Raw genomic sequence first — 11,725 nt, forward strand, 5'->3', positions numbered from 1 at the left:
TTTTTTTCCCCACCAAGCAAAGGAAAAATGTATAATTCAGTTGACAGTCAGCAATACTGCATTGATTTTTAGGGCAAAGGTATTGATCTATTAACCACCAGGGAGCTGAATTACTGACCAGTTATACAGCAGTGATATAAAATGAGATGAAGGCACACGGGAAGGTTTCACCATCCATTAGGATAATTAGATATCAAAAGATATATATATATATATATATATATATATATATATATATATATATATATATATATATATATATATATATATATATATATATATATATATATATAAATGAGGTAAACAAGTATGATTCATATCTTTAAATGGTATTTTATTGCTACCACACTAAGATGTTGGTTCATTCAGTTCCACGAAAGACCCGTTTCAATGCTTTGTTGAGTCTGCTCCATCTTCATCATAGGTGAGAAGCATGGAACAGTTACCTCCTTTCCATCAATGCAGTGCTGGTGCTGAGGGAACAAGAGAGCTGCCAGAATTCCAGCAGGTTTAAACCTGGGATAAGTTGGGATAAACTGAGTCAGAAGAATTTCTTGCATTAGTCCCTCTCACACTCTCACACAGCTGCTGACATCAGTGGTTCAAACTTCAGGTACAGAAATATATTTAGTTGGTGTTGCTTCTAGATTGGGTACCAGCACTGCGCTGAAGGAAAAGGACGTGTGAGATGAAAAAGCTCAGAGTGCAGGGTTAGGCACAGGTGGTGTGGGAGTCTGCCAGATGATCATGTGACTACGTTCAGATCGCTGTGGCGTGGCTTGGGACACCTCTTCCGAGTCATCGCTTGCATCATCTCCTGGAAACAAAGAGGACTTTGTCAGCCTTTAAATAGACCAAGTAGTGCACAAATGATGCAATGGATGAGACAGACTTAAGTACAGTTTTATTATTCTTCAGCTTACCAATTCGAAAGTTGATGTAGCCCTCTCCTCCACTGAGGATAAGCTGAGCAGTAGTGACATGGCTGCTGCCAGGATTGGTGATCAAACAACCTGACAGGCACAAACATTTTTTTGTGGTCACTCAAACACAAAAAATAACATGCATGTGCAATCTGAAGCGTCTCACTTAATTGTTAAGAAGTTACATGTAATGCCTATCTAACTCTTACCGGGTGCAGCAATGATGAATCTGACAACTTGTCTATGTCCATGGTAACACAGCTGGGCAGATGCAGTGGAGCAATAAGGGATGGAAACATCCTCTGAAGCTGCAGAGAGTTCGTAATATGGTTAATAGTACATAGAGACCATTTATGGCCAAATAACTTTAAGTTCCAGGCATTCTTAAGCTAAACATACTTATGGACAAAGGGATGGAGAAAATGGCACCACCTCCTGTGCCCACCCACAAACGGCCACAGATAACAGTGAGAGAGGAGATCTGGAGAGGTGAGAGTGTCAGGAAGGGCTGGCCTGTGGAGAGAGAGAGAAAACTGGTTAGCAAAGCTGTGAGATTAAAGTTAAAGTGGTCGGTTACAAAACAAAATGTATGTAAAACAAAAATAATGAATAAAATATACACACAGTACTCTGCATCCCTTATTGCTTTATATTTTCTTCAGAAAATGGGGAAAAGGGGCATCAATCTATTGAAACGTACATACATGGAAATATTGTACATAAGGCAAAAAAGTGTACAAGCTTCAAAGTCAATATTTGGTGTGACCACCTTATATGGCGACAAATTACAAGAAAGCTTCTAAGAGAGTTCATTACTACATAGGACCTGTTGCCACTGACTTTCAGTTCAGTTTATGTGTAATTTGGCACATTTAGCCTTTCAAATAGCCAATGTCAAAAGAGAAATATCTTCAGAAAGCCTTCAGAAAAACTATTGCTCAAGACTGATTAAAAAAGTACAACAAAGTCTGGCTCTTTGGAAGCAAAATTTAAAGAGATGTATTACTTTTTTTTCCCAGTTACCAAATAAGAAATGATAGTAATAAATGTTCCCATTACTGTAGTCCATCAAATGATTTTTTTGCTCTAGTAGCTGCTCAGTAACAACACTTAAGTCATACATACAGGTATATGTATTGTAAGAAAAACAAAAAAAAACAAACAAACAAAAACGGTTCAACTACCTAATGTTTTAGTGACCAAAGCTGCAAAGTCAACTTCCTGTAGTGGCCGTCCTGTGGACCAGTCAAACAGCCTGAGGATTGGGTCCAGTCGGCAGGAAGTCCAAACCCCACTTCCACCAGCGCACAGAAAGCGAACCTGCTGTTCACTGCGCTCAGAGACTGAGAATGTTTGCTATAAAGTAGGATAAGGAATAAAGAGAGTGAGTTAAAGATATGGTAAGAATGAGACACAATAAACAATAATAGGTATCATTTCCTCTGTTTCTTACCTCCACCTTCTTGCTTTCAGTGTCTACCACGTAGATTTTGTTCCAGTATCCCACCCACAAGCGGCCGCCTTTTGCAAGGCAACAACGAATGGGCTGCACAGGATTTGATCCAAGAGGCATCAAAGAGTGTGACTGCAGATTCCAGCCATCTATTAATCACATGACTCATTGCATCATTATTCATTTCACTCACTTATGCAAATCAAACAAAATGAAGAAATTAATTAGCCGAGACAGCTGGATGTAAGTTTGAAACAAATCCATTACCTGTACTGTGTGAGAAAAAAGCCAAAGTCCCATCACCTAAACCAGCAATGACCTGACCCTGTGAATACCTGTGAGAGCGAGTCAACACAAAGTAGATCGTTTTCAATTCTGCTTAGAGACTTCAAGGTAACTCATCTCGTGTTACAACATCCAAATGCAAATGGACAGAACTCACGTGAGAGAATGAACACTCTCAGAGAGGGATACAGACCGCAGACAGAGGCTTCTGCCAGCAGAGGCCAAATGCACCAGTATACTGTGAGAGAAGGACAATGGGAGAAAGGAGCCAAGGGAAGAAGAGGCAGTCTGTGATAAACTAACAGACAAAAAAGTCTTTTAATTGTTTAGATGATATTTACTGTCGTAAACTGCTTATTCAGCTGGCACTACCTTCCTTCCTGAGTTCCAATCCACACAGTTCCTGCAGTGTTACCTTAAATAACAAGACAGACAGGCCCTGTCAGAGCTAAGTAAGCAATGTTGATTTCCAAGCGTTTCCAGTAAAACAGCACGGTAACAGGGGATAATAGAAGTACAGAATACACTCGACAAGTCATCTGTGGGCAGCTGCTGCAGCCCATTGTACCAGCACTGACCTATGGGAGGCACAGCACAGATGCAGAGGGCAGGAGCTGTGGGAGGGAGGCTGAACTGATCCAGAACTGTGTTGGAGCGTGCTGGATCAATCACTGTAATATCACTGCAGGAGGCAGGGCCAGAAACTACCCACACAGAACACTGGCAGAAAAGGGGTGGATATGAAGTTTGAAAAGATGAATGGCATGAACCAATTTGTGCCTCGACAAGTGTTAGTCATGGTTGGGTGATCATAATTAGAGGATGACTGTAGCTGCTTCTTAACTAGGATTATGACAAACTTACTGTGGCTTCGCCAGAGATCTCAGATGGGACTGCGACTGCACACTTAAGCTGAAGGGAACAGAAGTAGCTTTGAATTCATGGTTAAAAACAAAAAACATCTTGTGCATTAAACAGTGCTGTGCAAAAGTTTTGAGCCACCCTTAATTTCTTTACATTTTGCAAGGAAACTGGGTAGTAGTCTTCAGGAATAGTTCTCCAGGCATATTGAAGGACCTTCAAGGCTCTTCTTTAGATGACAGCTGCCTTTTCTTCTGTTCTCTGTCAAGATGATCCCATGCACCCCTTCAATAATGTTGTGGCCCGGGCTCTGGTGAGGCCAATGTGTATGTTTGGGACCATGGTCATGTTGAAAAATGAAGGTATTGCCAATTAGACACTTTCCAGATCGTATGACATGGTGGATCAAAATCTTGTGGTACTTTTCTGGGTTCATATTTCCATCCATTTTTTAAAAAAAAAAAAAGGTCCCCGAAACCACTGAGTGACATCCAGTGGGGTAGTTCAAGACTTCTGCACAGAAAATAAGCCTCCTTTGAGTGACATTTACCTTGGCAGTCGATTCTTTGTGATCCAGCAGTCTGAGCTGCATTAGAACAGGCACGTCTTTAGGCTCTGGTACTGGTTCACTGGAGTCCTACAGTAATTAACAATATTTTTACCGGAGTATTGCTTGTATAGTGATCTGCACAGTAAATATCCATATTGTGCAAAAAAAGTCTTGAATGAAAGCCAGACATTATTTTATTTTATTTTTTTTATTGGTATAGTTACTATTTTCATTGTTTTAGTATTTTAACTATATAGACTCAATAACAGCAACAGGAAGCTTTTTATTCCACTGTTTCCTATTTATTCTCTATAGCACGTCACTATTTATTTGTATATAGAAATGTGGTTCTACTACCTGTGTGTTTGCTAGTGGCAGGCTCCAGCCATGTAACTGCCGCTTTCCCAGAGTTCCCCAAATCTGGGAGCGAATTTCTCTGTAGATTTCCCTCTTCCTGACACGTGGTGAAAGAGCAGCAGGAGAAGCAGACCTAGACAAAATGATTCTGGCATTTATCAGCTTCACATTAAATATGTTTTATTTTTTTAAGTGAAATACATAGAGCCACGGTAGGACAAAGAGCCTTCACTGTTAGTATCTTGCATTTCATTTGCTTAATAATTTGGAAAGTGGAAAGAAGTACCCGAGGCCGGTGCAAGAGTTTGGACACTCCTGTTTCAGTACTTAGTGACCTCTCCTGTGGCCGAGGCAAACACTTGTTGTATATAAATAGAAAGTGTCTATTTATGATTTTCATCCAATGTTTCCAGCTTATCGCTTAAAATTCTGAGATATTCTTAGGCTGTCTTGTGAAGCGTGCTTATGAATTTCCCACAGATATAAAGGGAACGGATAATTTTTCATGTCTGATTCTTATTTCACTTGCATTAGCAAGTAGCTGAACCCCAACCGTGAATGAAAAATATTTATTGACAATGAGGTAATCAGCTAGGCCAGACTCTGTAGTTCAGAGAAGACCTCACTCAGATCCAATCTCTATTTTTCTCACTTGCATTTTGTCTAAATCTTTGCACACAACTGCTGAAAAACACATAAGCAGGAGTAACTTATTAAGAGACAGATGCTTACTCAGCCTGAGTTCGACTGATGGTTGGTGGTTGTGGAGAGCCCAGAGCAGTGCGAGTGAGTGATGGGGAAGGTCGCAGAGCTGATATGGAAGCAGGAGGTGAAACTAATGGTTCCTTGGACCGGCCAAAGAAGCGGTTGAATCTTTAATTGAAGAAAAAATGAACAATTCTAAGTATTTTAACCATGAACAAATATACACTTCTTAATTTCAGCCCACCTAATGCCAGGTGCATTTAGTAACACCACAACACCAAAACATTTGTCCCTCTCCTGCATTTTAACTGACGCCTTTTCACTTTTATGTAATGGTTCTCATCTCGTGTTGTTTTCTGCACTTCTTGGCAACTGCTAGCTGAATGCTCAGCCAATGTGACTGCACAGCTGCAATGATGATCCTGGACTAACACTGTTATGAAGATGTCAGCTCAGATATCAGATCATGCGGCTTGCACCACCCACCTCTGTTTGGGTTATAAGAGCTTCAACATCATCTTAAGGTACAGGAGGATGGGTGTGTAACAAGTCGTAAATTATTTTCAAAGACAGATTTACTTACTTTCTCCAAACACTTGACCTTCTTTCTTCTGAAAATCTCTCCTCCTTTGTTGCTCTAAAGAAAAAGTAATAGATGAGGTTGGAGGCAAAGATTTGAGCCACTGATGTTACACGAGTTGTTGTAATCACACAACAGATTCTCAAATGTAACAATTTTTTAAATCTTCAAGAAAGGCACAAAAGTTACCTGAGTGTCTGACTGCGTCTAACCGCCTCCTGCAGTTCAAACAGACGCTGCTTATACTGGTTCTTCTCCATGACCACGCGAGCCATTTCAGAACGGGAAAAGTTACGCATGGATGCTGGCTGAGACACCTGAAGGGGAAAATAAATTAATCCATCAAACCATCTATGAGCAGCTAGAAAGGCAGTGAAGACTACACCTACAGATAGTACATCACAGCTTACATCAGAATCCTCAGACTGACAAGTTTCCAGTTCTTTCCGAAGTCTGTAAAATAAAGGGCGAGATTATTGTCAGAACGTGTATGTAATAACAACAATGAACAGGTTATTTATTGAACAGCTGAATGATCCTCTTCACCTCTTAGTTTCCTCCTCCTTCTCCTTCACCCGCCCCTCCAATCGGGAGAGTGTTTCCCGAAGAGTTTCCACTTCCAGTTTAAGAGCTGACCGCTCATCTGTCAGCTCCACTACCCGAGATATCAAAGTCTTACGAGCAGTTTCAACCAATTCACTGAGAAAAAGGAAGTATAGCATCAGATATAAAACTCAGAATTATGGTGGAAAAGAAAAACAGTGGTTAATCATATTAGATAATACAAAGCTTTCTGTTGGTATTTGGCGAAGTAAGAAATCCAAGTGTTTGGAAACTCCCCATGTCCTCAACAAATCACAATAGACTAGTCATAGAAAATAAACTGAGGACTCACTGGGTGACTTTCAGTTCCTCATACTGAGAAAGAATCTCCTCAGACTGGTCTACGCTGCCTAAAAACACACACAAAAAAATTAAACTGCGTGAATGCACATGCAAACAGACAAGTACTGAAATTAATACATTTCTAACCTGTATTAAGGACTATTTAACCTGCATTCATGTTTAAGAAGAAATCAGGACATGAGATTTTGTAGAATAGGAAAAGGGGAAGTAAAACTTTGTAAAACACATACTTGAACTTAATATAAGTAGAGTATAAATAGTCTCCCAACAGAGCCTGATTATTTTTGGATACCAACTTTCTGTCACTTCTTTTGCCTCGGATCACTTTGTGTTTCAAAGAAGCAGCAAAGATTCTATGTTTGTGACATTTATTTCTTTAAAACTCAAAAAAGCAACTCAGGAATGCAGATCTTAACAAAAAAAACAAACTTGCATTTACCTCTGACACTGGCCCCTCGGTCTACACTCTCCACATAATCGCGGCTCAGCTCAGACAGTTCAGAGAATACAGAGTCAGTGTTGCGGAGCTCCCACTCTATACTATCCTCGTCCTCTACCTCCTCTCCCTCATCCTTTTTGTCCGCCTCTTCTCCTTTTTCTTCTTCTACTTTGCTCTGCCCCAACTCATTCATCTCGTCCTTGAAGCTGGTCTCCAGCTCACCTTTTAAAGGTTCTTCAGTGTCAGGTTTAACTGGGGTGCTGAAAAATTTGGAGGTGGTTGATACAATATGTGTGCAAGCAGATGAATTCAAGTAAATGTTGGCTTAGTTAATTCAATTCAATTCAATCTTTATTGGCAGACTACATGTCCATAAAAACAAGACAAGAAACACACACACACACACACACAACTCCCCCCCCCCCCCCCCCCCCCTACACACACACACACACACAACTCCCCCCCACACACACACACACAACACAAGGTATACCATTAAATATATATATGTATATAAATAAGCTTTAATAAATATAAAGCTGAAATAAATCAGTTAATGCTTTCAGGTTAGTACCTTGCATTTACACAGCCATTAAAATGTGCCAACTCAGGAGTGGAGTTTATGATGTCAATGACAAACTGATTTGTGGAAGGCTTTGCAGCTCTATCGACCTGTTTTTCTTTCTTGGCCATGAGATCTTCCAAACAGGGGGGACCAGACTTTGAATGTGGTCTTTTAATCATCTGTAAAAGAAAAAAAACAAAACAAAACAGAACACGTAAGCTACATCTTTGGCAAAATCTCGAATTAGAAATTTGGAAGATGGTCATTTTAGGTGCAAAGCCATTTACCTTTTCAGTAACACTGGGTTCTGGCAAGACCTGATGTGACGGAAAGTCAGCATTCCTGGAACGCACATGATTCCTAAACGCAACAACTCAGTTTATGCTTTTTTAAATCCTCTTATTTTTCACCATGTTCTTGCAACGGTGTTTCTAAAATATATCCTGTGACTTTAAAAAAAAAAAAAAATTTCTAGTTAATAATCTTTTACTAATCACTTTCCACAAATATTGCATTTAACAACAATAAAGGTAGAGAATTTGCGAGTATCTTGCCAAATGCAACTAAAAAGCTGAAGTTAACGCTACAAAGTAGCTTCAGGTTTTCATTTTCAGTCACATGTGGTATACACTGTACTTGATATCCCTTTCAAACAAAGAAATACCACCAACCTGCTGTCAGAAATGCCAGAAGCATTCAACATTTAGTTTAATATTACAACAGGCTGAGAGTTTTTCATTTTGCGCATGGCTACAACACGATTCACAATAAGGCTGCTGCTACTTAAAGTCTTCCTGTGTGATACTTTATGCAGAATAGCAAATGTGTTTTAGCATAATGTTGAAAAGAACCTTAAAGGAGAATCTCTTTCAGACTCCTTCCCCTTTTCCAAAAGTTCCCGATATGTCAGGGCCAACTAAAAAAAAAGAAAAGAAAAGAACATCAGCTACATGTAAGAAACCTGACGACTTAAGAATAAGACAGTGGTTACTGAGCATACGCATGGAGGTTAACCAAAAATATCTGACCTTGTTGTGGGTATTTCTCAGTGCGCTCAGTTCTCTACTGAGATTTGCCTTCTGTTCCTCCAAGGCCACCACTGCAAGAAAACAGAAGGCATGTAAGAACAGAATACAGTCTAGACACCTAAAACTAGACTTGAGTTGCTCTTTGGCATTTATTCCTGATACACACCAGTAAGCCACAACTTTTAAACCACTGACATTTGAAGTGAAAATTGTGCTCTGTGGGAAAACTTTGCACCTTCACATTTATTTTTGTGTAATGTGATTTATTTCAGGGCAATGTCCTCTACTAAAGAAATTGTCTCGAAATGGCTAGAGAAACACAGAAAGAAGGGACTGATGTGGCCTTTAAACCTCCCAAATCCTGAATACAAGCCTATTCCATTGTGCAAACCATATTCAAATGTCCATCAATCCACCTTCTTTAGTTTATCCAATTCAGAGTCATAAGGGGGAGGGGGTGCAGCCTATTCCTTCTGTCATGGGGTGAGAGGCAAGATAAACCCTGTATAAGTCACCAGTCTGTCACAGGGGTCACATATAGAGACAAACAACTATTCAAACACCTACGGGCAATTTCAAATCAGCATTTAAGCTAACATGCGTATCTTTGGACTGTGGGAGGAACCCAGAACACCTGGAGAGAATCCACAGAGTCACAGGAAGAACTTGCAGGCTGCACCACCATGTCACCCCTGGATGGCAAACCCACACAATCTGCTGCCAACCTCATTGTGCGTGACTCTTTGTACACAGCAAAGACAGGATAAACTCAAAAGAAAAAACAAAAATGAAACCAAACAACTAAACGTCCTGGAGAAAACTGTGCATGAGAGCCCCACAAACCCGATTAACATGTTAAAATTATAACCCCCGAGTAGTCATTACTGCATTGTTACTGCATGAATCTAAGACTTTATTTTGATCTCAATACGCCTGTACAGTTGTGCTGCTGTCATGTTGACAGTATCTGTCCACAGACATATGAACACCAGCTAAAAATCCTCAAATTGCCTTTGCAGTAGCTTCTACTGCAGTAGAGGTTTCCAGAAACATATTTTATCAACAGAGACCGACGTACAGGGTCAAAACAATACCAGTGACATTACTGTTGCTGGTAAATATTCAAATACGCACACTGATCAGCTTGTTGTCTTGCTTTCTTCTCTAGATCTCTCTCTCGCCGTTCTCGCTCCTTTTCCCTGCCCCTCATGGCTCTCCTCTCCTGTTCAATTTGGTCATCCAACTCAAGATACCTCTTAAGAAAAGAAAAAGACTTGAACAGTGAAATGCCTGCTTTTACAATAAAACCTGCAATAGCACACCTTCACAGTATCATGACTCACCTCTTGACTTTCTTTCCTCAGTGTTTTCTCTGCATGATATCGCTCGAGCAGCTCTTCTCGTTCAGCTTTCTCCCTCTCAGCCTCTTCCTCCCTGTCTCTCAGCTGTGCTTTGCAGCTGGCCAGGCCCTCCAGTACCCACACAAATATGGGTACCAGAGACTCCACCACGCTTTCACCATGGATCTCAATAACAGTCTGTGATAGAGTAAAGCAGCAGAGAGAGAAAACAGGTATCTGTGACCACATGTAAATAATATTTCCACCCAGATCAACATAACATATTGTTCTCATTCTTACCTGTAATTCTGAATACAGCTTTCCTGCCTCTTCACTCACAATGTTTGGGTCCGGCTCCACCTCCCCGGTCCCACAAAGCACTCTCTCACTGTACTCCATCAGCCAAAGATTTTTTTCTTTTTTTTCGCTACCTCTGCTGCAACACAGTTGCCAAAAGCTCAAAACCAAAAGCAAACAGATCTGTGAGTCGATGGTGTGTTACAGTTTCTCACTAACAACTCGTTTGTCTAGGTTCTTAACCTTTCTCCCAACACTAGCACCTCCCATTCTCCACATGTTCATTCATACAGCAGCATCCTCGAAGACTTCACTTTCTATAGAGGTTTATCTGATGTCTGGAGGTGTTTTAGAGTCCATCCTGCAGAAAAAAGGAAGGAAAAGGTCATGTCACTTTCTTTAGAGATGATTTAACTGGAAGTGCACTGTCAGCTGTTTTGGCCATTTTCCCTTTTCAGCATTACTATAACCTTGGAAGTGACACAACACAATCATTTGGTTTTCTTGTATTCCGGTATGATTCTTTGAACTTTTTTGAGACCATGAAGCAGGCTATTAGGTTTTGATCAATTAAATATTAAAAGAAATAAGAAAAGGAAGCTATTTCCTGGTTTTGGTGTATTTTCTATTTTTAAACGCTTTGTTTTGCACTTTTACTCAGCTAAAACGTCTGCTTTCACACCAAATAAATTGATCTTAATCTATAATAGTTTCCCCAGTAGTTCAACCTTGGGATCAATAATAATTAAAAAAAAAAACCCCTTATAAATCACAACTAAACTATAGATACCTAATGTGATGTTGTCCGTTTCCTTGGTTTTCCAGGCTATAGCACAAGACACAACTATGTTCTGTGAACTAGCAAATAGAGCGAAGAATCACATACTTCATATTTGACTTTAAAGTCGAGTTGTGTGCTTCAAACTGCTGACATTTCACCTCAGTACGGTGAGGCTTTCTGTTAATTATTTATATGGATCTAATGAGGATAATACCATAGCATGCAGACCAAGTGACCTCCTGTGTGTGTGTTTTTAAAAGCTCCACAAATAGCACCAACTAAGCAAACATGACAGACTATGACAGCGATAGGTTTTATTATTCGACTCCTTACTCTAATTATTAATACTCTCGGTAAGCATTACTAGACCTAACAGACTCGAATCGGCATACTGTATAAATAAGTAAGAAGCCTGACAGTGGACACCTTGAGAGTTCGTTAGCAGTAGGTTCACAAAGTCGAAATCTAGCCAAAAATAAAGCCGTGTTTCTTCAGTTGTTCGGCTGCCGTTTTACAAACTTACCTTAGCGCCTGACTTCCTCACAACTTTCATTTTACTGCCCCAAAATAAGGAAACTCCAGCCGTCTTTTTCTTCGGGACGATATCAATTACACATAAACGAGTTTAAAGAAGGGGGTGTTGCTCGAATTTGAC

The 11,725-nt window shown here is 40.1% G+C and overlaps 1 protein-coding gene across 2 annotated transcripts; it reads right to left on the minus strand.

Annotated features, from left to right (window-relative positions):
- Nucleotides 1-279: 279 nt before the first annotated feature.
- Nucleotides 280-11,725, minus strand: LOC308405096 (C-Jun-amino-terminal kinase-interacting protein 4). Of its 2 annotated transcripts, none has more exons than XM_080895517.1 (28): nucleotides 11,594-11,725; nucleotides 10,293-10,650; nucleotides 9,996-10,190; nucleotides 9,787-9,907; nucleotides 8,653-8,723; nucleotides 8,476-8,540; nucleotides 7,912-7,984; nucleotides 7,634-7,803; nucleotides 7,060-7,319; nucleotides 6,610-6,667; nucleotides 6,261-6,413; nucleotides 6,125-6,167; nucleotides 5,904-6,031; nucleotides 5,718-5,771; nucleotides 5,162-5,302; nucleotides 4,430-4,562; nucleotides 4,073-4,159; nucleotides 3,526-3,573; nucleotides 3,240-3,381; nucleotides 3,034-3,076; nucleotides 2,819-2,899; nucleotides 2,644-2,711; nucleotides 2,377-2,525; nucleotides 2,108-2,279; nucleotides 1,323-1,436; nucleotides 1,133-1,231; nucleotides 924-1,013; nucleotides 280-817 (listed from the first exon to the last, which is right to left on the minus strand). In XM_080895517.1, the coding sequence occupies exons 2-28, from the start codon at nucleotides 10,389-10,391 to the stop codon at nucleotides 699-701; spliced, it is 2,976 nt and encodes a 991-aa protein (XP_080751643.1). In that variant the 5' UTR covers nucleotides 10,392-10,650; nucleotides 11,594-11,725; the 3' UTR covers nucleotides 280-698. The 2 variants fall into 2 exon arrangements, with proteins under 2 accessions (XP_080751643.1, XP_080751642.1); XM_080895516.1 differs by having other exon boundaries at nucleotides 6,610-6,663; nucleotides 7,050-7,319.

Source organism: Rhamphochromis sp. 'chilingali' (assembly GCF_963969265.1).
Source record: "Rhamphochromis sp. 'chilingali' genome assembly, chromosome: 11".
Taxonomy (NCBI): Eukaryota; Metazoa; Chordata; class Actinopteri; order Cichliformes; family Cichlidae; genus Rhamphochromis; species Rhamphochromis sp. 'chilingali'.